At 43.9% G+C, this 24,824-nt stretch overlaps 1 protein-coding gene across 5 annotated transcripts in view; it reads right to left on the bottom strand.

The window, feature by feature from the left end:
• The window catches only part of LOC124117092 (adenosylhomocysteinase-like 1), a 121,659-nt gene that overhangs the window by 44,756 nt on the left and 52,079 nt on the right, over window positions 1-24,824 (bottom strand). The window contains exon 1 of one of the 5 annotated variants that reach the window (XM_048401471.1): window positions 20,337-21,073. The exons of 3 other annotated variants lie outside the window; for them this stretch is intronic. In XM_048401471.1, coding sequence (XP_048257428.1) covers window positions 20,337-20,580 — 244 coding nt within the window. In that variant the 5' untranslated portion in view covers window positions 20,581-21,073. Of the gene's footprint in view, window positions 1-20,336; window positions 21,074-24,824 lie in introns of those variants that run through there. One more of the 5 variants, XM_046478808.2, reaches the window with a different exon arrangement.

Raw genomic sequence — 24,824 nt, 5'->3', positions numbered from 1 at the left:
CATGATTCCTTCTTTCTCCTGGCAGGTGTGTTGACCTGCACCGTGGATCAACTTGATGGTGATGTAACACGGTCAGCAACCTCTGGCCACTATTTGCTACTGACCCCAATAACAATCTGTAGCCATCCATCACCTGGTGAGGACAGAAGGACCTCTGCACATGGTGTTTTATATGCACCAGCTACAGTGTGGAGCAACTAGATTTGTCACATGTCACCAACTTACCTACAAACACAGTGATTACTGTACGTCAGTCCATATTGCTTCATCACAATATAGGTTAACTGATCTCCAGTGTTGGTACACTTGAGTTTCTGTCCAGAGCCAGTGTACAACGGTCTCCTCTTTGTCAAACACAACAGATAAATTATGGCCAGTGGCGCAGACAGGATGACACAATATTGATAATCAGTTTGCTGGCACAAAGGTCACTCCCTGAGGTCAATGTCTTTCACAGAATACATCACAATGTTTGTGTCTCACTCTAGCAATATTCCAGCCATACGACAGCAGCCTGTAAATAATTGAGTCTGGACGAGACAAATCAGTGATTGATATTATGAGCAACAATCTCTGCAATCTTTTTAAAAATGTCACATTGTCAACTAAGTCACGGAACCTGACCACCCAGTTATGTTGCCTCTTACGTCCAGCACAGATGACTAGGGACCTAAAATAGACAAAAATGTTTATGGGTAACAACTTCTTTCTTATATTGAAATTGTGATGTTTTTAAATACATTTGGTACAGATTCAGTTTCACTTGACAATAGTACAAGAATCTATACCAAAACATCGCAACTATAGTATAACAAAGAAGTTGTTATCCAAAACACATTTTTATCTACTTTGTCATCCGTCAACTTCTAAGAAATGCCTGTGAAACAATACTGGGGATCCATTGCAGTGTTTGTGTTTACGGCGTCCCATATACAAAAATACGCACTGAAAACAGGACGCAAAAAAACAATATACACGTGTCCCCTTATGCGTGAAGTGAACTTTTTTCAGAATGAAAAACGCGTAACTTATTGTTGTTTTGTTTCGTGTTTCTCTTGCTCCCCAAACCCATGTGATAATGTGTATCCAATATTCGCTGGGTTCCGGCGCTAGCCAGATTTCCGTGTGTATGTGGGAAACTGAGAGGTATCTGATGACGTTTCTCTTCCATGTTGTGTCCGTAATGGCATTCCATTATGCGGAAATAGAAACGGAAGCCAATCGCAGACCTTGTTAACAGTATTTTATCAATGTCAAAGACTAAGGTCCAAATCGCATCGCCGAAACTTTGTCAAAAGAAAAATAGGTTTCAAGAAAGTTCGCTTAAAGAGCCAATACACAGTAGGCCAGTAGACCGGCCAAGCCTGGGTCACATCAAAAGAGAGGGTAGATCTATATAATTTTATGAACCTACCTGTCATATCATTCATTTATTAAATCTATCACATTTCACAATGTCTGAAATACGTATTCCATTTCAATTTATCATATTTTATCGATAGATTAAAAATAAATCACTATTTCCTCGATGTTATTGAAAGTAAAATTCTCTGACACACACTTCGACAACGGGTCCAGATTGAAAATGTCCAAGAGCAAAATAAAGACGTTTTGTTGCAAATCTTTAAACATAGTATACAAAATAATAAATAAAATCAACCAAAATGTATCTATAAGTTGTCAAACTTACAGCTAAGTTATTATTTCCATCTTTTCATGTGATCGCGTGTAATGTAAATCAAATGTCATCTCGGCTTTCGTCACCTCGATTTCTCAGCTCGGATACGATGTTTCCAATATGCCTGAAAAACCTTTGTCACAGCTCCTAACCTAGCATGATACATCCATGAAGTTCCATGTGTTTAATATAGATCGTGAGTTTCCTGCTTGAAACGTTCAGAATAACAAAAACCTTTCACCAAAATTTTAAATTCATTACACAGGTACCATTGCTGTAATTTGATTGACAGCCTTAGGTCATGTGCTCTGGTTTGACCAATCACCACCCTCGTAGCATATATTGATAAGAAAGCATGTTACAGCTACGAAAAGACTCTGGGCGAGGTTTTGTGTAGATGAAAAAATAAGCTTTCTAATTCGAAGCTCTGAAAATGGACGTATTTCTTCATGTTACTGAGCGGACAGCCACTGTTATCGGGAAATTGGTAATGACAGATTCTATTGACAATTATTTTTAAAATACTTTTCTGATCACGTAAACAATGAAAATAAAAAAGAAATAGGTAAGTGGATTTTATGATTTTCATATTACACAATACCCTTCTCGACTCTAAAAATAAATAAATAATTTCCCCTATGCTGATTTCCTAGCTAGAGCTGGCTAGACTTGCTTTTGTATATGTTTCTAGATTGGTGTTGTTTTCATAAAATAAATATATTCCACAGTCATGGTGCATGGTACAAACAAATATTTTCCTTGATAAATGTTGGCTACATCTATCACATGAGTGTCCCCAGGAACTCGGTGTCACAGGTGTCACAGCTGTTGAAAGAGTCAAGTGGCTAATCTATGAAGATTCAAAGATGTTTTGTGTACATACATAAAAAAAACCGACACTTAAAGATTTTAACCACCTAAACCCCCCCTAGATAGGACCCATTATTTTGGAGAACAACGCAAACACTGCATTGTATCCCTTGGCTCATAGTTTAGACAATTATACAAATACAAGTACACTAATTTATTTCCCTGCAGTTTACCAAAAGACAGCTATTTATCACTGAACAAACCTATTACAAATGTTTGATGAACATGAGTGAGTGTGTATGGTTTCACGTCGCTTTTAGCAATATTCTAGCAATATCACGGCGGGGACAAAAGAAATGGGCTTCACACATTGTACCCATGTCAGGAATCGAACCTCGGTCTTCGGCGTGACGAGCAAACGCTTTAACCACTAGGCTACCCGACATCCCCTTGATGAATATGAAGACAATATCACTGGTACAGCCGAAACTATATTACTGAAACTAGTGGCTGCAATACAGTTCCTTTCATCATGAAGCTCTTTTCATTCACACACACACAAGCTCTCTGTTCACATAACTAGACTGATACAACATTACAGCTGTGTATTAAGCCTGGGCTCTAAAGGGGAAAGCATTTGAGAGGCTTCCCTGCCCTATCAGTGTGTGCGGGCTACAAACTGATGAGCAAAATCATACATCATTGCATTCACAGTAGTCAACAGTTCTGGTGAATCTCACCCGGCCATTAAATCAGATTAGCCAGAGTACAGCTTGGACCACAGAGAAAGAAGGCCTCCCTGTGTCTGCATCGTCAGTACATGCCAGCGTATAGCTGGGATCATAGAGAGAGAGAGAGAAGGCCTCAAAGTGTTGACCAGTCAGTACATGCCAGAGTATAACTGGGACCACAGAGAGAGAAGGCCTCCCTGTGTTGACCAGTCAGTACATGCCAGAGTATAGTTGGGACCACAGAGAGAGAAGGCCTCTACTGTGCACCATCAGTACATGCCAGAGTATAGCTGGGATCACAGAGAGAGAAGGCCTCCCTGTGTTAACGAGTCAGTACATGCCAGAGTATAGCTGGGATCACAGAGAGAGAAGGCCTCTACTGTGCACCATCAGTAAATGCCAGAGTATAGCTGGGATCACAGAGAAAGAAGGCCTCCCTGTGTTGACCAGTCAGTAGATGCCAGAGTATAGTTGGGACCACAGAGAGAGAAGGCCTCCCTGTGTTGACCAGTCAGTAGATGCCAGAGTATAGTTGGGACCACAGAGAGAGAAGGCCTCCCTGTGTTGACCAGTCAGTACATGCCAGAGTATAGTTGGGACCACAGAGAGAGAAGGCCTCCCTGTGTTGACCAGTCAGTACATGCCAGAGTATAGCTGGGATCACAGAGAGAGAAGGCCTCTACTGTGCACCATCAGTAAATGCCAGAGTATAACTGGGATCACAGAGAGAGAAGGTCTCCCTGTGTTAACGAGTCAGTACATGCCGGAGTATAGCTGGGATCACAGAGAGAGAAGGCCTCTACTGTGCACCATCAGTAAATGCCAGAGTATAGTTGGGATCACAGAGAGAGAAGGTCTCCCTGTGTTAACGAGTCAGTACATGCCGGAGTATAGCTGGGATCACAGAGAGAGAAGGCCTCTACTGTGCACCATCAGTACATGCCGGAGTATAGCTGGGATCAGAGAGAGAGAAGGCCTCTACTGTGCACCATCAGTACATGCCGGAGTATAGCTGGGATCAGAGAGAGAGAAGGCCTCCCTGTGTTAACGAGTCAGTACATGCCAGAGTATAGCTGGGATCACAGAGAGAGAAGGCCTCTACTGTGCACCATCAGTACATGCCAGAGTAAAGCTGGGATCACAGAGAGAGAAGGTCTCCCTGTGTTGACCAGTCAGTACATGCCAGGACCCTTATGAGGTGAGGTGATATGGGGTTTAACGTCTTGTTCAAGATTATTGCACTCATATTGTGATGTTGCATGCACGTGTGCGTGCATGTTTGTACTAGTCTGTACTAATGCTGAATTTATAGTGCAGTTTAACATGAGTATCCCACTCAGACATAGTATACTGACTCCGAGCCCACTAGTGCTTGTTTTAGTCCCTTAATGCTGAGCGCCAGACAGGGTAACAACAAGTTCCATCATTAAACATCTTTTGGTATGATGTAGTATGGAGATTGAACCCCCAACCTTCTGCTCTCCAGGCGGAGGCTCTACCACTAGACCACGGAGGAAGGCCAGGACTTTTGTCATTGAAGGGCAACACCGTGGCAAAAAGCTGACAGGATATTTAGATATATTTTCGCAATAAGTTTATAATGTTGGTATGACATGATATCGACAGTTTTCATACAGTTAATAAATCCTCAGGTTTCTTCACTTCTGTCCACAGTGGAAAAATGTCTTACTAAACATGCATCCACTGAAACAGCGCTATATCATTCCTATACATGCAGTGCAATAAGGGGGCACAGGCATCATTTTACAAAGTTGTGTAACTTGGGCTTGCCAGAAACCTATGATCATTGGTCCAAATTTGCCCTAATTATGTTTCCTGGTTTCAGGGGAACATGCAAAGTGGGCCATTACAGATGTTATAACTGTTGTCCTCACAGAACCACTTCCATCCGACTTCTGACCACTGGCACTTAGACTCTCACAGTAATTAAGTCTTTGTAATAAATATTCTGTCATTACCCAAAAGTCTATGTCATTACCCCAAACATAAGGGGATAAATTATACTTCCATCTTGCAGGTACACATTTACATTAACATTTAGGAGTTGATGGCTTCATTGTGTCTATAGTCTATGTCAGGCTGCTGGTGAAGACTTGCATGGATGCATACGTAAGTTGTCAACCTGATGCCATTCCTCGATCAGCTATTGGTGCATTATTCATCATTGAATAAAACTTAGGTGAGACATACATGGCAGTCAGTCTTAGTGTTACTACAGGCTAATAGCTTGCAATAAAACACAATAATTTATAATTCTTTCCCGCTTGATGGTGGTGACTGAGGACTTCATTAATTATGTTAATTCAATATGATGATAAACAATAAAGTAGTTTATTATGGATATACTATATATGTTTCAAACTATAAAAGTGACTTTTCACTTGAGTAACATAACACTTAATGCCCAACTATACTTTCGCTCTGCCTCAATGACACTGTGGTTTTCAGAGAAATATCAACAAGATCAGGAAGAAACTACACAATAAACTGGACCACACGTCTATTTATGTCAATGACCTGTTAATCTCATGTATTGATCTGCCCCACTCATGGATATTCCAACTTCTCAGGTCTCTTGATTATATAAACATGTCATTTTATAAGAAATGCCAAATATCCTCTTTATATTTCACAACCCCCAGAACTCTATACCCATATTCATGTTATACATGTGTGCAGCAAGGAGTTTTGACAAGCACAAATGTCTGGACATGTATATTTAATGCTCATACACCAGACGAAATCACTTATTTATACATATAAATATATACATGTACAGTGATCCCTCGCTACAGCGCTACCTTTTGGGTCCAAATAATTGATGAGTGTAAAAGATGATCAGCGTTTTAACTGAGGTGTGGTTGTAGTGGGTAGATGACCAACAAAACAGTACCGGTACATGGTCAGCCTACCTCACATGTTCTACGCCAGCAGTACCGGTACATGGTCAGCCTACCTCACATGTTCTACGCCAGCAGTACCGGTACAAGGTCAGCCTACCTCACATGTTCTACGCCAGCAGTACCGGTACATGGTCAGCCTACCTAACACGTTCTACGCCAGCAGTACCGGTACATGGTCAGCCTACCTAACACGTTCTACGCCAGCAGTACCGGTACATGGTCAGCCTACCTCACATGTTCTACGCCAGCAGTACCTGTACATGGTCAGCCTACCTCACATGTTCTACGCCAGTAGTACCTGTACATGGTCAGCCTACCTAACACGTTCTACGCCAGCAGTACCGGTACGTGGTCAGCCTACCTAACACGTTCTTCGCCAGCAGTACCGGTACATGGTCAGCCTACCTTACACGTTCTACGCCAGCAGTACCGGTACATGGTCAGCCTACCTCACACGTTCTACGCCAGCAGTACCGGAACATGGTCAGCCTACCTCACATGTTCTACGCCAGCAGTACCGGTACATGGTCAGCCTACATCACATGTTCTACGCCAGCAGTACCGGTACATGGTCAGCCTACCTCACATGTTCTACGCCAGCAGTACCGGTACGTGGTCAGCCTACCTAACACGTTCTACGCCAGCAGTACCGGTACATGGTCAGCCTACCTTACACGTTCTACGCCAGCAGTACCGGTACGTGGTCAGCCTACCTCACACGTTCTACGCCAGCAGTACCGGTACATGGTCAGCCTACCTCACACGTTCTACGCCAGCAGTACCGGTACATGGTCAGCCTACCTAACACGTTCTACGCCAGCAGTACCGGTACATGGTCAGCCTACATCACATGTTCTATGCCAGCAGTACCGTTAATGGTCAGCCTACCTAACACGTTCTACGCTAGCAGTACCGGTACATGGTCAGCCTACCTAACACGTTCTACGCCAGCAGTACCGGTACATGGTCAGCCTACATCACATGTTCTACGCCAGCAGTACCGGTACATGGTCAGCCTACATCACATGTTCTACGCCAGCAGTACTGGTACATGGTCAGCCTACATCACGTGTTCTACGCCACCAGCACCGGTACATGGTCAGCCTACATCACGTGTTCTACGCCAGCAGTACCGGTACATGGTCAGCCTACATCACATGTTCTACACCAGCAGTACCGGTACGTGGTCAGCCTACCTTACACGTTCTACGCCAGCAGCACCGGTACGTGGTCAGCCTACATCACATGTTCTACGCCAGCATCTGATTGTCTACTTAACATAGAAGAACAGCATGGCCTAGGTAATATATTTGTGTGATGCAATGCCTGACACAAGGTTGTAACAGCTGGCGGAAGTGTGTCACGAACCATCACCATGTAAGGTGGCCCAGTATATTCATCCATGGTCCAGTGGATAGAGCATCTACCTGGAGAGTGGAAGGTTGGTAGTTTGATACCCTGGCTGTGTCGTACCTAAAGAAGTTAAAAGATGGCCCAAACAAATGACAGATCAACACAAAAAGTGTGTACATATAATTTAAGTCATATATCTCATCATACCAAAACTGTTGACTGATAAGACTAAACCAAATAATTCCCTCTATTCTTTATATACTTCCTATACATTCTCATGACATGAATTAGTAATGGTCAAAGCCATGTCACATATGTTTTCAAAAGTCAAAATCGTAATTCCATATGAAATAGTAACAATATAAAACAGTTCGTGAATTGACGTACGATACTCTGTTTTTCAATCAACACATTATGAGTAGTCTGTCTCACAGTCCCTGATAGATATTATTTTCCCTTTCGTCCAGCCCTTACAGTAATGCTATAGCCAGTCCTAAATAAAGCAAATCTAGCTTTTCCCAAGGTTCTGAATCTCCCATCTCACTGGGGCGCCTTTTCAGTTTATATGTAGTTGTATGTTTCCATCAAAATGACATGTTTTCCGAGTGTTAGTGTACACCATGAGGAACATCCCTCTCTGTCAGGGCACAATCACAGTGACACAAGTCAACAAGTCACCAAGCCTCACCACCTGATCCAGTGGCCTCACAAAACAAGCACAGATAGCTGGGAACCTGTTTTAACCTAGACTTCCAACAGGGAGGTATGATATCTGAGGTGCTTACAAACTTTCATCAAGAATTGTTAAAACCTCTATTAAGAATCTTGCCATTCCACTGGTTAATCCGTATCACGTGATGCAACAATACATTTGAATGTAGACCCCCAAATCCCGTTACTGACTGTGACCTGAAACATTAACCCGTCAACAGATCAGTATTGACCTGTCATGCGATGAATATTCACTCATCTGCTGAATGGCTTGTGGTAAACTGACATTTACATGGTTTTATGGTTTACAGCTAAGTTACTGTAATGAAACAGAGGATGGTTTAAATGCTTCATAAATGTAATATTTCAGGATAACAAAACACATGATTTCTTTTGAAGAGGTTAATATGCGAAGGACTGATCCCTTCGGTGGTCTGGCCACCTTGGGGGTCGGGGCCTCGGGGCCTCGGGTCCTTCTCTTCTCATATTGACCTAATCAAGAGTAATTATTTGTATACTATTGAATGTTTTATAAGTTTAAAGTTGAAATGAGTGTTTTATTTTGCAACATGTTATTGCTTTAGAAATACAGAAGTAACAAAAGGCATACCTGATGTGTATACAAAGTTTAATGACGAAATATTGAGCCTTTAGTTATGCTCCAGGCGGATGGAGCCTGTTTCTGTACCCCTAGCTAAACTTTGTTTAGGCGGAGGTTAATAATTGGTGGTTCACATAGTTGGAAATATGGCAGAAATAACGGTGAATTCTTTAGTAATCAGATATGATATGTAATGAGATATTCATGTGTTGAGCTGAAGACCAAAGAGCCTGGGAGTAACAAGTCTAATTCACGGCAAAATCCATATCCAGGTTGCATCAAGGTACATCCTCTTATACATGACCCTGCTTGATGCTGATCTGGATTCTATCGAAATAACTTCACTTAACTGACTGATAGTGACAAGCCGTTAATGGCCTCCATTTCATGGATGTCAGCACCAATTAACCAGCTTCCAATCAGTGTTGACCATACCCAGACTAGATTGAGAGGCCTCACTTGATCCCAGGCCGCTCATATCCCCCTCATCTGCCATGAGGGCATCCTGACCATGACCCTCACACACAAACATCAATCAGCCTGACAGGCTGCAACTGCATGGTCACATACACAGGCCAAAACAATGTTCAGTTGAAGTTGCATGTCCTGAATGAAAGAAGCTTAACTGATGTTGACAGTTGGCCAGGAGCTGCTTTCATGATGTGTTGGTGGCTGGCAGGGACAACCAGTATAGTCTGTGTCAGGCAGCAACTACAGCCTGTGTCATACAACAGTCACTACAGCCTGGGTCAGACAGCAACTACAGCCTGGGTCAGACAGCAACTACAGCCTGTGTCATACAACAGTCACTACAGCCTGGGTCAGACAGCAACTACAGCCTGGGTCAGACAGCAACTACAGCCTGTGTCATACAACAGTCACTACAGCCTGGGTCAGACAGCAACTACAGCCTGTGTCATACAACAGTCACTACAGCCTGGGTCAGACAGCAACGACAGCCTGGGTCAGACAGCAACTACAGCCTGTGTCATACAACAGTCACTACAGCCTGGGTCAGACAGCAACTACAGCCTGGGTCATACAACAGTCACTACAGCCTGGGTCAGACAGCAACTACAGCCTGTGTCAGACAGCAACTATAGCCTGTGTCAGACAGCAACTACAGCCTGTGTAAGACATCAACTACAGCCTGGGTCAGACAGCAACTACAGCCTGGGTCATACAACAATCACTACAGCCTGTGTCAGACAGCAACTATGGCCTGTGTCAGACAGCAACTACAGCCTGTTTAAGACAGCAACTGAAGCCTGGGTCAGACAGAAACTACAGCCTGTGTCAGACATCAACTACAGCCTGGGTCAGACAGCAACTACAGCCTGGGTCAGACATCAACTACAGCCTGTGTCATACAGCAACTACAGCCTGGGTCAGACAGCAACTATAGCCTGTGTCAGACAGCAACCACAGTCTGTGTCAGACAGCAACTCATCCTGTTTTATACAACAGTCACTACAGCCTGGGTCAGACTGCAACTAGAGCCTCCATCAGACAGCAACTACAGCCTGTGTCAGACATCAACTACAGCCTGTGTCAGACAGCAACTACAGCCTGGGTCAGACAGCAACTACAGCCTGTGTCAGACAGCAACTACAGCCTGGGATTTTCAACAGTAACTACAGCCTGGGTCAGACAGCAACTATAGCCTGGGTCAGACAGCAACTACAGCCTGGGTCAGACAGCAACTACAGCCTGTGTCATACAACAGTCACTACAGCCTGGGTCAGAAAGCAACTTCAGCCTCCATCAGACAGCCACTAGAGCCTGTGTCAGACAGCAACTACAGCCTGGGTCAGACAGCAACTACAGCCTCCATCAGACAGCAACTATAGCCTGGGTCAGACAGCAACTACAGCCTCCATTAGTCAGCAACTACAGCCTGTGTCATACAACAGTCACTACAGCCTGGTTCAGACAGCATCTACATCCTGGGTCTGACAGCAACTACAGCTTGTGTCACACAGCCTGTGTCAGACAGCAACTATAGCCTGTGTCAGACAGCATCTACATCCTGTGTCAGACAGCAACTACAGCCTGGGTCAGACAGCACCTACAGCCTGTGTCAGACAGCAACTACAGCCTGGGTCAGACAACAACTCTAGCCTGTGTCAGACAGCATCTACATCCTGTGTCAGACAGCAACTACAGCCTGTTTAAGACAGCAACTCTAGCCTGTGTTAGACAGCACCTACAGCCTGTGTCAGACAACAACTCTAGCCTGTGTCAGACAGCATCTACATCCTGTGTCAGACAGCAACTACAGCCTGGGTCAGACAGCACCTACAGCCTGTGTCAGACAGCAACTACAGCCTGGGTCAGACAACAACTCTAGCCTGTGTCAGACAGCATCTACATCCTGTGTCAGACAGCAACTACAGCCTGTTTAAGACAGCAACTCTAGCCTGTGTTAGACAGCACCTACAGCCTGTGTCAGACAACAACTCTAGCCTGTGTCAGACAGCATCTACATCCTGTGTCAGACAGCAACTACAGCCTGTTTAAGACAGCAACTCTAGCCTGTGTCAGACAGCACCTACAGCCTGTGTCAGACAACAACTCTAGCCTGTGTCAGACAACAACTCTAGCCTGTGTCAGACAGCAACTACATCCTGTGTCAGACAGCAACCACAGCCTGGGTCAGACAACATCTACATCCTGTGTCAGACAGCACCTACAGCCTCCATCAGACAGTAACTATAGCCTGGGTCAGACAGCAACTACAGCCTCCATTAGTCAGCAACTACAGCCTGTGTCATACAACAGTCACTACAGCCTGGTTCAGACAGCATCTACATCCTGGGTCTGACAGCAACTACAGCTTGTGTCACACAGCCTGTGTCAGACAGCATCTACATCCTGTGTCAGACAGCAACTACAGCCTGGGTCAGACAGCACCTACAGCCTGGGTCAGACAGCAACTCTAGCTTGTGTCAGACAGCATCTACATCCTGTGTCAGACAGCAACTACAGCCTGTTTAAGACAGCAACTCTAGCCTGTGTCAGACAACAACTCTAGCCTGTGTCAGACAGCAACTACATCCTGTGTCAGACAGCAACTACAGCCTGTGTCAGACAGCAACCACAGCCTGTTTAAGACAGCAACTACATCCTGTGTCAGACAGCAACCACAGCCTGTGTCAGACAGCAACTACAGCCTGTTTAAGACAGCAACTCTAGCCTGTGTCAGACAACAACTCTAGCCTGTGTCAGACAGCAACTACATCCTGTGTCAGACAGCAACCACAGCCTGTGTCAGACAGCAACCACAGCCTGTTTAAGACAGCAACTACATCCTGTGTCAGACAGCAACCACAGCCTGTGTCAGACAGCAACTACAGCCTGTTTAAGACAGCAACTCTAGCCTGTGTCAGACAACAACTCTAGCCTGTGTCAGACAGCAACTACATCCTGTGTCAGACAGCAACCACATCCTGTGTCAGACAGCAACCACATCCTGGGTCAGACAACAACTCTAGCCTGTGTCAGACAGCAACTACATCCTGTGTCAGACAGCAACCACAGCCTGTGTCAGACAGCAACCACAGCCTGGGTCAGACAGCAACCACAGCCTGTGTCAGACAGCAACCACAGCCTGTGTCAGACAGCAACCACAGCCTGGGTCAGACAACAACTCTAGCCTGTGTCAGACAGCATCTACATCCTGTGTCAGACAGCATCTACATCCTGTGTCAGACAGCAACTACAGCCTGGGTCAGACAGCAACTACAGCCTGGGTCAGACAGCAACTACAGCCTGTGTCAGAAGACACTACAGACTGTGTAAAGACAAGGATACAAATTAACCAATCACGTTTACTGGCCTAAATAGTGATAACATACTAGAATATCAACCCAAAAGGTTTGAAATTCTACCAGCTCTTTGGATATCCTTTACATTATGGAAACTGGCTCAGGATAGTGTGCCAGTGCTATGCCTGAGTTACCCAAGTGCAAGTGATGAGGGACCTGTGTTGACTGCCTGTCACTGTGATCAACAACGTCACACACACAAGTTGATCAGCAAACATGTGATTACTGACACGCAATTTTTAGATATTTCTAATTAACTGTGAGATGAACCATACCACCTTCCCACTCAGGCCTCCTTGTGTTTGTACCTCTGCCAGGGTTGTATGAAGACTGTGTATGTCAGAGGTGTGTGGGTCAGGCAACACATGTTCCATATCCCAGAAACCTTGACACAATGGCCAACTGGAACATTGTATATCAGCCAGCCTCTCTTCAGAAATCTCAGGTTTGACCTAGCTGGAAGATATCAATGCAATGAAAGTGGGAACATATACAAGGCATGATATGTTAAACCCTGAGTGACGGACAACCATTAACACTGTACATAAGATAGCTACACGATAAAACGCAAAGACCAATGAAGAATGAAGCATGGTTTATTTCACGATAAAACATTGTTTTATCATGATGTCACTTCTGGAGACTCAAATATGGCTCGCAACTTGATGAAGACGTATATTGGACATTATTTCCGAGAGGGGAGTGTCCAGTGTCTAGTGTCCAGATGTAGCTGGGCAATGCAGATAAAAACGATGGCTGAACGAACGCTTCCAAAAGCAAGAGAGATATAACAAAAAGTACAGGAAATCGACGTGAGGATTGTGAGAATATGCAGGAAATATCCACCTGTGCATAAAATGGACTTGTCTGACATTGCCGTGGTCGGATTCTATTGACAGAGTCATCATTATTAGAATACAAGTAAATATTTTTAAAACTTGTACATTTTACCATAATCATAATCCTTAAAGAGGCTGTACATAATGTTGATATCTTATATAAGAAATAAACGACAGTATGATAAACAACTCCCACTCATCGTTTATTTCTTAAATAAACCACAAATACATGCTGGGCTCTCTGTTATACTAAGAAACTGCAAACTGTATTGTTTTTCTCCATACAGTTTCTGCCAAACAGCGAGATGTATGAATAACCAATTTCGCCATAAGTGAGGATGTGTGTTACACCTCTAGTTGTACCCTCAGATATCACAGCAAGGGGAAAGGCATCCTCCTCCTCAATAATGAACTTTTAGAAGTAAGGTTGCATTCACATTGACAATAACAAATGTGTAAGACTGTCATTACGAAAGAAACTGCATTGCTCTGGGTTGACTGTCATGAGGTCTTCACGCATACATCTGCAGTGTCAATTGTGGCTCTATTTATTTAGCTGGTATTTACACACAATGTTATCTCTCTTCCACATCAAACAAACTGAACTGATTCACATGCCATATTATGTCTACATGTCTTCAAAAATGTTCTCTCTCAGCATCATTAACATTTCCAACACCTAAGTACCACTACTACGTACTAAGTCATTATGTGAGAAATGCTTTTTTTCATGTTTTTATGCTATTATGTTAAATAGGGTTCAATTGTATTTTTGAACTATATGTTCCTCAACAAAAAAAACAATCAACAAATCTAGATAAGTAGTGACAACTGACTCCATGAAGTAGTGTTAGCAACATCACACACTTGATGGCACTACTGAATAATTGTCTCATAAACATATATGTACGTAATGCTTCATTGTCTTTGGGCCACTACTGAAAAGCAGGAGGTACAAGAAATAAAACAGAGTGACGAAATATCCCCCGCCTGTACACCATAGTACCAAATATGAAGACAATCCAGCGATTAGTTCTTGAGATATTGTGGCAACACCGTTTTCCAACTCCAAAAACAGATTTGCCTGCTGTGACCTTGAAAATGGGGTCAAGGTCACCAAATCTGTCAGGTGTATGCGGTGTCTGTATATACACTATAGTTCCAAATATGAAGACAATCCAGCGATTAGTTCTTGAGATATCGCGGCAACACCGTTTTCTAACTCCAAAAGCAGATTTGCCTGCTGTGACCTTGACAATGGGGTCAAGGTCACCAAAACCGACTGGTGTCTGCGGTGTCTGTATATACACCATAGTTCCAAATATGAAGACAATCCAGTGTTTAGTTCTTGAGATATCGCGGCAACACCGTTTTCCAACTCCAAAAGCAGATTTGCCTGCTGTGACCTTTAAAATGGGATCAAGGTCACCAAAACCGACTGGTGTCTGCGGAGTCTGTATATACACCATAGTTCCAAATATGAAGACAATCCAGTGTTTAGTTCTTGAGATATCGCGGCAACACCGTTTTCCAACTCCAAAAGCAGATTTGTCTGCTGTGACCTTGAAAATGGGATCAAGGTCACCAAAACCGACTGGTGTCTGCGGAGTCTGTATATACACCATAATTCCAAATATGAAGACAATCCAGTGTTTAGTTCTTGAGATATCGCGGCAACACCGTTTTCCAACTCTAAAAGCAGATTTGTCTGCTGTGACCTTGAAAATGGGATCAAGGTCACCAAAACCGACTGGTGTCTGCGGAGTCTGTATATACACCATAGTTCCAAATATGAAGACAATCCAGTGTTTAGTTCTTGAGATATCGCGGCAATAAACAGGTGGGACGTACGGACGGACGTACGGACGGTCGTGAATACTATATCCCCCGCTTCGCGCTTTCGCGCGGCGGGGGATAATAAACATAAAAATATCTATTAGTCTCCCACTAGTAATATAGACCCTCACATAACAAAAATAAGTTATATAAAAATTCTGTGCGTACATCACTATCAGTGATTCAAGAAGCCAACTGCAGTTTGAACTATACAGCAGAATAATTTAATATAAATAAACAAACAAATAAATAATTGACATTATAAGTTGTAGCAGGATCACAAGGGGTACATGGTGATCCTGCTACTATAAATTTATCTTCATGACATGTTTTAAAATGACATTGCAAAAGAATGAAAACAAATTCAAAATTGACAGAACACAGCTGTTTGAATGAGCTGAGGTTAACTTATGCTATGTAACGTGACTTTCATTGACTCATAAAAAAGTGTGCAACTTTTTGCATCGAAGCGAGGTATAAGGGATTTATTCCGCCTCTCAGAAATCCACGTGCTTGCTTGTGGCGGGGTATAAGGGATTTATTCACTGCTGAAAAATTTATTTCCCTCCAAGGCCGGATACACAGTATCATGTGGTATCAAGATCAAGTATCAAGATCATGTGGACCAATCAGATCTCATCGTTCTGACATGAAGGTATGATAAAGCTATTTATTTTTATTTTGACCGCCCTTGAGTGAAAAAGCTGGAATAAATGCGTGAAACATATATTAAATAAGTGTGGCCTTACAATTCCTATAAATTTTCAATATATACATATATTTGTTATATCCTAATTCTTTATATTTTATTCCTTTTGCAAACTAATCATGTCAAATATTCCTTTTTCGGTTCATTGGGACTAAATTAAGGTTCTAGAAAGCAAAGCATGATGTAATGTATGGTTGTGAAATAGTTTGGGTGGGGCTGGATTGTCAAGGGCAAAAGTGTCGTTGGGGGAACATGTTCTATGCTTTATTGACCTACTGGCAACACATGCAAACACAGCATACGGTGCATGTACAGCTACATGAGAAAAAATGTACCACCTAACTACAAACTGTCACTTGTATGACGTCAGTCCCAATACATCCTGTCTATAGTAATCCCACATGACAACTGCTTACAGAATGAGGCTCAAATTTTTTATGTAAACCTGATTAAAAAGTTTACAATCACTGGAAGTGAGATGATGAAACTTATTTGTCTTGTCTCGTCTCACTGATCATGTCCATGTTAGCAGACAAATCCTACATGAGGAAATATTGCATAACTAGAACATGAAGACCTCATTTCAATCTTAACTCTAGTGAAAAAACCCAGCAAAATTGAAAAAGGTTTGCTATATTTATAATTATGTAGGCATGTTTGTGTCCAGCTAAGCACTGCATGATAGATGTGCTAATGACTGCCTTCATGTGTACCACATCCAACACAAACAGAAAGTGCATGGTGACCAACTCGAACCCTACAGAGAAAGTGAAGTATTCTATTGAGATGACAACCTTTTCTTTGTTAGCACATCATTTATTACTAGTGTTAGTTGTATGGGTACTAAGCATCTGGTTTCCAAGGTGACCATACACGTGGTGGATCACAACAGTATCAGTTTGCAGCTTAATCTATGGTCAAGATATCAGCTGTGTTCACCATGGCAATTATGTCTTTTGATCAACGATCAAGTTAGTCAAACAACTAAACGCTACATAATCACACCCCATTAATATTTCAGGTCAGGATTTGGGTTCTCAAACTGAGTGTTTCCTGTTGTTTCCTGGGTGTGAATGGAACGTGAGCACCGTGTTGCCTGTCCTACACATACATCCAAGGAAACAACATTGCCTTCTTGGAGGGAAACACAGCATATACCTCATGCAATCAATACCCACCAAGGAGGCTATTATTACCCTCATTAGAAAGAAGTGTGGGTTGCAGTGCAGGTATTTCCCATGGTATCAAGTTAAGATCTATATCATTTACATCCAGAAACAATGTGTAGTTCCGTCTATGGCTAGTGCCAAAATAGGCAGCCCAGTACAGGTAGGACTGCATCAAGAATCATGTACTAATGTCTATTGTTCCAGGGGCAACACATCAACACCTGTGTGTGTGTGTGCGTGCGTGCGGGGGTGCGTACTTATAGGTGCAGGTATCTTGTGAAATGTATGCAGGTATAGTATCAGGGCCCAGTGATAGTATCAAGCATCCAGTGAGTGTAATGTCCATGTGATGGTGGTTTCAAACTCCTGGAAATTTGGTGCTAACTATATAGCTGACCAAAACCCACATGGGAAGCACTTATACACATGGAAAATAACTGAGCATCGTTCAGGTGCATATTAATATCTACTACCATAATAATAGCACAGTGGATATTAATATTTACTACCATAACTATATCTCAGATGATATTAATATCTACTACCATAATAATATCTCAGTTGATTTTAATATCTTTTACCTTTACTATATCTCAGTGCCTAATAATATCTACTACCATAATTATATCACAGAGGATAATATCTACTCCCATAATTATATCAAATTATATGATGGACTATAGGTAGCAGATGGAGTGGGGAGTACTGGTGACTGGTGGGGAGTACTGGTGGCAGGTGGGGAGTACTGGTGGCAGGTGAAGTGGAGAGTACTGGTGGCTGGTGGGGAGTACTGGTGGCAGGTGGGGAGTACTGGTGGCTGGTGGGGAGTACTGGTGGCAGGTGGAGAGTACTGGTGGCAGGTGAAGTGGAGAGTACTGGTGGCAGGTGGGGTGGGGAGTACTGGTGGCTGGTGGGGAGTACTGGTGGCAGGTGGGGAGTACTGGTGGCAGGTGAAGTGGAGAGTACTGGTGGCAGGTGGGGTGGGGAGTACTGGTGGCAGGTGGGGTGGAGAGTACTGGTGGCAGGTGAAGTGGAGAGTACTGGTGGCAGGTGAAGTGGAGAGTACTGGTGGCAGGTGAAGTGGAGAGTACTGGTGGCAGGTGGGGTGGGGAGTACTGGTGGCAGGTGGGGTGGGGAGTACTGGTGGCAGGTGAAGTGGAGAGTACTGGTGGCAGGTGGGGAGTACTGGTGGCAGGTGGGGAGTACTGGCAGGTGGGGAGTACTGGTGGCAGGTGGGGAGTACTGGTGGCAGGTGAGGTGGGAAGTACTGGTGGCAGGTGGGGAGTACTGGTGACAGGTGAGGTGGGAAGTACTGGTGGCAGGTGGGGAGTACTGGTGGCAGGTGGGGAGTACTGGTGGCAGGTGAGGTGGGAAATACTGGTGGCAGGTGGGGAGTACTGGTGACAGGTGAGGTGGTAAGTACTGGTGGCAGGTGGGGAATACTGGTGGCAGGTGGGGAGTACTGGTGGCAGGTGAGGTGGGAAGTACTGGTGGCAGGTGAGGTTGGAAGTACTGGTGGCAGGTGGGGAGTACTGGTGACAGGTGGGGAGTACTGGTGGCAGGTGAGGTGGGAAGTACTGGTGACAGGTGAGGTGGGAAGTACTGGTGGCAGGTGGGGAGTACTGGTGGCAGGTGGGGAGTACTGGGGGCAGGTGGGGAGTACTGGTGGCAGGTGGGGAGTACTGGTGGCAGATGAAGTGGGGAGAACTGGTGGCAGGTGAGGTGGGGAGTACTGATGGCAGGTGGGGAGAACTGATGGCAGGTGGGGAGTACTGGTGACTGGTGGGGAGTACTGGCGGCTGGTGGGGAGTACTGGTGGCAGGTGGGGCGTACTGGTGGCAGGTGGGGAGTACGGGTGGCAGGTGAGGTGGGGAGTACTGATGGCAGGTGGGGAGTACTGGTGACAGGTGGGGAGTACTGGTGGCAGGTGGGGAGTACTGGTGACAGGTGGGGAGTACTGGTGGCAGGTAGGGAGTACTGATGGCAGGTGGGGAGTACTGATGGCAGGTGGGGAGTACTGGTGACAGGTGGGGAGTACTGGTGGCAGGTGGGGAGTACTGGTGACAGGTGGGGAGTACTGGTGGCAGGTAGGGAGTACTGATGGCAGGTGGGGAGTACTGATGGCCGGTGGGGAGTACTGGTGGCAGGTGGGGTGGGGAGTACTGGTGGCAGGTGAAGTGGGGAGTACTGGTGGCAGGTGGGGAGTACTGGTGGCAGGTGGGGAGTACTGGTGGCAAGTGAGGCAGGGAGTACTGGTGGCAGGTGAGGTGGGGAGTACTGATGGCAGGTGGGGAGTACTGATGGCAGGTGAGGTGGGGAGTACTGATGACAGGTGAGGTGGGGAGTACTGATGGCAGGTGAGGTGGGGAGTACTGGTGGCCGGTGGGGAGTACTGGTGGCAGGTGGGGTGGGGAGTACTGGTGGCAGGTGAAGTGGGGAGAACTGGTGGCAGTTGAAGTGGGGAGAACTGGTGGCAGCTGAGGTGGGGAGTACTGATGGCAGGTGAGGCGGGGGTACTGGTGGCAGGTGAGGTAGGGAGTACTGGTGGCAGGTGAGGTGGGGAGTACTGGTGGCAGGTGATGAGTACTGATGGCAGGTGAGGTGGGGAGTACTGATGGCAGGTGAGGTGGGGAGTACTGATGGCAGGTGAGGCGGGGGGTACTGGTGGCAGGTGAGGTAGGGAGTACTGGTGGCAGGTGAAGTGGGGAGTACTGATGGCAGGTGAGGTGGGGAGTACTGATGGCAGGTGGGGAGTACTGGTGGTAGGTGGGGTGGGGAGTACTGGTGGCAGGTGGGATGGAGCTATGAAGACAAATCAACAGATGATAATTCAATTTATGGGATTACCACAACAAGTCATAAAATTGAATGCAAGGCACCTGCATGTGCCATCATTATCATATGCAACAGTAAATATTGCTGAATTATGTTAACTACAGTAATATCAGTTTTCATTACTCATATTCATCTACTGGGAATTATTCCTAGTCTATGAGTGATGGTTTAATGAAATATCAATAATGAATTCAACTAATACAAGAATTTGTGATGCTCACTGATTTGCACATGGATACACAGCAATATGTGCAGCATAATAGCATATACTACGACAGTGGTCCCAGAGTTAGGTGGTTAGCGTGTGACTTACAGAGAGAATCGAGTGTGCCAGTGCTGGTTGTGCTGGACCTTCTGTCCTGAAGGGCCATCAGCTGCTGGGTGAGGCGCTTGTCCAGCTGGACGCTGTGACGTTTACGTCCAGCACGCGCACGGTATGCGTCCTCACCCTCTTCATCCACCATGTTCTGCATCTTCTCACCTTCATGAAACTTGTCAAAGTTCTCACTCGAGTTGGTCTTGAAGCTAAGGAACTTCTTTGCTAGAATCTCCGACATATTTGTGTGTATTTACAATGTAGATCTGTCTGGTTGGGATGCAATGTACAGCTTGTACAGGAGTCTGCCTCAGAGCTCCCAGTGACAGCCCAGTGACAGCCCAGACAGGTGAACACGGGCAGTGGGTAGGTCCGTAGTATGGGTGGAGAGGCGACTACGACACTGCCACTTGTCTTACCATGACACTCGTCCCCTTCCTCTCACACCTCACACAGTGTCAGACAATAACAAATCTCCAATCAATTGAGTTAATCCTTCAGCAGCAGCAGCAGAGTGAGGCACGCTACTGCATGGAGGAATCAGAGGGCACCTTGGCTAGCAATATACTCCCCGTCTTCTCCCACTCACTGAACACACACTGCCTTTCAGATGCCAGCTGACTTGGGTTGGCCACGACCTGTGTTATGGTTGTAAGCTTGCTTCAACTCCCTGACTGACTTCCTATAGCAATAGATAACAACCTGCACTCCACAAAGCAGGATCTCTCCCATCCGTCTATAGTGGATCTCACACAGCCATGGAACAGTCCATTCACACACAGGGGGAAAATAACCAAGCTCTCAAATTGGCAGAGACGGTTATGTTTGATCACAATAGAATTGTAAGATTAGTCTCGGCTTTTTTAACCTGTAAGGATTTGCCAGCCTTTCATCATATAATACACATGATTAAGACAAGCAAACAGTCAGCCTTGGATACATGTCTGACAGCCAATCAGCAAGGCTGGTAACTGCTCAGTACACCAAACTGTGAATTTATTAGTTTACGAGTCTACACCAATTTCATCAATCTTTGCATTCAATCAATAACTTGAGACCTACTCTCAAAGCCACTTCTATAATAAACTATCCCCTAACACAAACAACCAGGCAGAAAAATAAACTTCTCAAAAAGTAAAAAATATGGCAAAATCAATAATTCAGTGTGCAAACATATTCCATGTAATCATTATTATACCACACCTGATCAAAGCCTAAGCAGCATGTTGAAAAGGACAGTACCCACAATACCCTTGTTTGATAGGCACAGAATGTACACTGTCATAACCACCAGCTATAGCCTATTTCAATCTCCCACCAATGTAACAGAGATGTGTGGTGAGAAGGTTGACTTGCAGCAGACGTGTGTGAGATTACCTGCTTCCCTTGTTGCAGCCTCACCCTGGCTACACAATTCCTGTACCTTTATGTCACGGAGAGCCCAGACACACTCCAACTAATGCATCTTCCTGAGGTAAGGGAGTTAACTGACTGTAAAAGTCGATTTTCCACCCATGCCGAACAAGGCTAGGATTTTGGGGTTCGCTTGTAGCGCCACCAGCGGCTATTATGAGAAATATTCCTTCTATGTTTCACCTCTCATATCACTTGCATTTGCTTCAAACAAAATGAAAGCGCCCAGTCAAGACGATCTCATCGATAATTAAAATCATTATTGTGATAAAACAGGTCTTACTTCACGTCAATTCACATCAACACCATGATTTAAAACATGAAAACATTTCGAAAATATCTCTTGATCCTGAGTTGTCTGTACACATGCTTTGCAAATCCTGCAATTTGACCTAAATCTGCATGGCAGGTTACGAAGCGGATGCCGATTTCGTTATGTGATTTTGATTGGCCTATGCATAGACTTGTAAGTCAAGCCAAAATAGATTTCAATAATTCCAGCCTAGTTCGGCAAGGGTGGAAACTGGACTTTTATTAACTCCCTTGTCTCGGGAAGATGCAACTAATGCCGCTACCAGGGCTTGATCTCTACACAAACCAGTAACTGCCACATCCTACTGGTTCCCAAGCCAAAGAACTTCAAATACAACTTATGTCAATGACCAATCAATTATGACAAAGAGAAGGAGCCATTAAGATCTGTATGCACCTGAATATTTGGATCTTTGAAACAAGATTAGATTAATTCCAAATTATTCACTATACTGGTACATCAAGTTACAATATATACATACAGATTTTCATATGCATAGTGCACATTTGAGTATATTGCAGACTACACCCCCTATTCTTGGGTATAAGTTTCAGGAAAACTGCTATTTCGTGTATTGTGCACAGTGAAAAATTACATCGTATCATGTCTGGGGAACGAACAGATGATAACAAAATTGGTCAATCAAAATGTGAGTGAGTGAGTTGGGTTTAACGCTGCTTTTAACATTATTCCAGTTATATCACAGTGTGTCAGCTTAGTGTGGGAGGAAAGCACCAAGTGATGCTGGTCTTAGACGTTTACCACTCCGGTGAAACCCACTAGCACGGGTATGGTGCTGACAAACCTATAAACATAATCGGGGTGAACCGGGCTTCGAACCCACAATCATAGGTTGCTGGTGGGGCCCAAGGGACGCAACTCTGCACAGCGAATCGCAGCGCCTTAGACGACTGGGCCACCCATGCCCCCAATGAAAATGTTAAATTTGTGATAAAATATTACTTGATATGATGATTACCATTTCAATTGTATTTCCTGTTCTGCTAGACATTGTTTTATATGCAGGGATTACCATGTGAACTTCTCTCATAAACTAAGCAGGAAATATACACATTTCCTCCCCGATCTTAGCATTGATTCAGCTTAAATATGCCAAATAATATAACTTAAAAGAATTATGATGGAGTGATCAGAAGGAAACGTATCTGAAACTACTTTTTTACCAGGAATAATATATTATAACCTAATGTTATCTTATTTTCATCTTTTACTATATATAGTTACAATATCAATAACCAGAAGTGTAGCACTTTGGCACATTTGTCGTATATCTTTTACATATGGAACAGTTTGACAAGTCACCATTTGAGGCTTTTCGCGGTTTTGATAAATTGCTCTAGAAAACAATGATACGTAACATAATAGTCAAACAACAATAATATGATTTTCAATGATTCAAAGTATGGCATTAATGATATATGTATCCATTCTCTGACAACTAAGGTTCGTTTCAAGCTGTCAATAGCTGTCATCTGACTGTCGTTACTGTAAACAACGGGGAGATGATGTGATCTACTGATCAGTTCACAATTTTGCCAACTTATATGTAAACAATATTGAATGAAACTTTGAATAAAACTACTAAAGTAGATTACAACCTTAAGTCCAGATATACAACGAATATGTTTTATTATCATATATTGTAATAACAGGATTAACTTGTGTAATTCAGTAAGGATTTGTCGACATGCTTCTTCTGGTGTTACATGCTCACTGTAGCATCTTTCAGTTGGGGGGTCAAAGATACAACATCTCTACATATTTGTGGTAGATACACGTCAAAGTTGCTGCATTTATGTGGTAGATACAGGTCAAAGTTGCTGCATTTATGTGGTGGATACAGGTCAAAGTTGCTGCATTTATGTGGTAGAAACAGGTCAAAGTTGCTGCATTTATGTGGTGGATACAGGTCAAAGTTGCTGCATTTATGTGGTAGATACAAGTCAAGATGCAACATTTATGTGGTAGATACAGGTCAAAGATGTCACATTTATGTGGTAGATGCAGGTCAAAGATGTCACATTTATGTGGTAGATACATGTCAAAGATGTCACATTTATATGGTAGATACAAGTCAAAGATGCCACATTTATAAGGTAGATAAAAGGTCAAAGATGTCACATTTGTGTGGTAGATACAGGTCAAGGATGCAACATCTCTACATATTTGTGGTAGATACAGGTCAAAGCTGCTGCATTTATGGGGTAGATACAGGTCAAAGTTGCAATATCTCTACAAAAATCTAATTCTGAAATGTACCTAGTCAATGATGACTGCAATCATTGGATTTATAGTGGTCCTTTCGAGCTGCAGGCCAGCATAAATTCTGTAGGCTTATCAAGGAGCACTGTCCAAGCTCAAGACATGTTTTTATAATACATATCTCCCTACTTTACAGCACAATCTAGTCTTTGCAGCAAAACATTCTATCAATATTTGAAATAGTTTCTCCAGGCTCAGGAAAACATATGTACATGACCTATTCAAACTATTTCACAATACAGAGCCCAAGTACTGCAGCTCACCTTTCATTAAGTGGTCAATGTTTTAAGAATGACACACCATGCAGTTTGACTGCAGTCTGTTAATCCAGACAATACCATCAGAGTGACCATGATCAATTCCTTATTGTATAAGCACTACCAACAAGTACCATATTGGCCATGACTGAACTGACTCATTATAGTAGGCTGTCTATCTGTACATGACACAGTGGTCGTGAGAGAGATATTACTGTT

This window comes from Haliotis rufescens, unplaced genomic scaffold (assembly GCF_023055435.1).
Source record: "Haliotis rufescens isolate VD_foot unplaced genomic scaffold, xgHalRufe1.0.p SCAF_22, whole genome shotgun sequence".
In the NCBI taxonomy this organism is placed as follows: Eukaryota; Metazoa; Mollusca; class Gastropoda; order Lepetellida; family Haliotidae; genus Haliotis; species Haliotis rufescens.
This window is presented reverse-complemented; position numbering and strand designations above follow the sequence as displayed.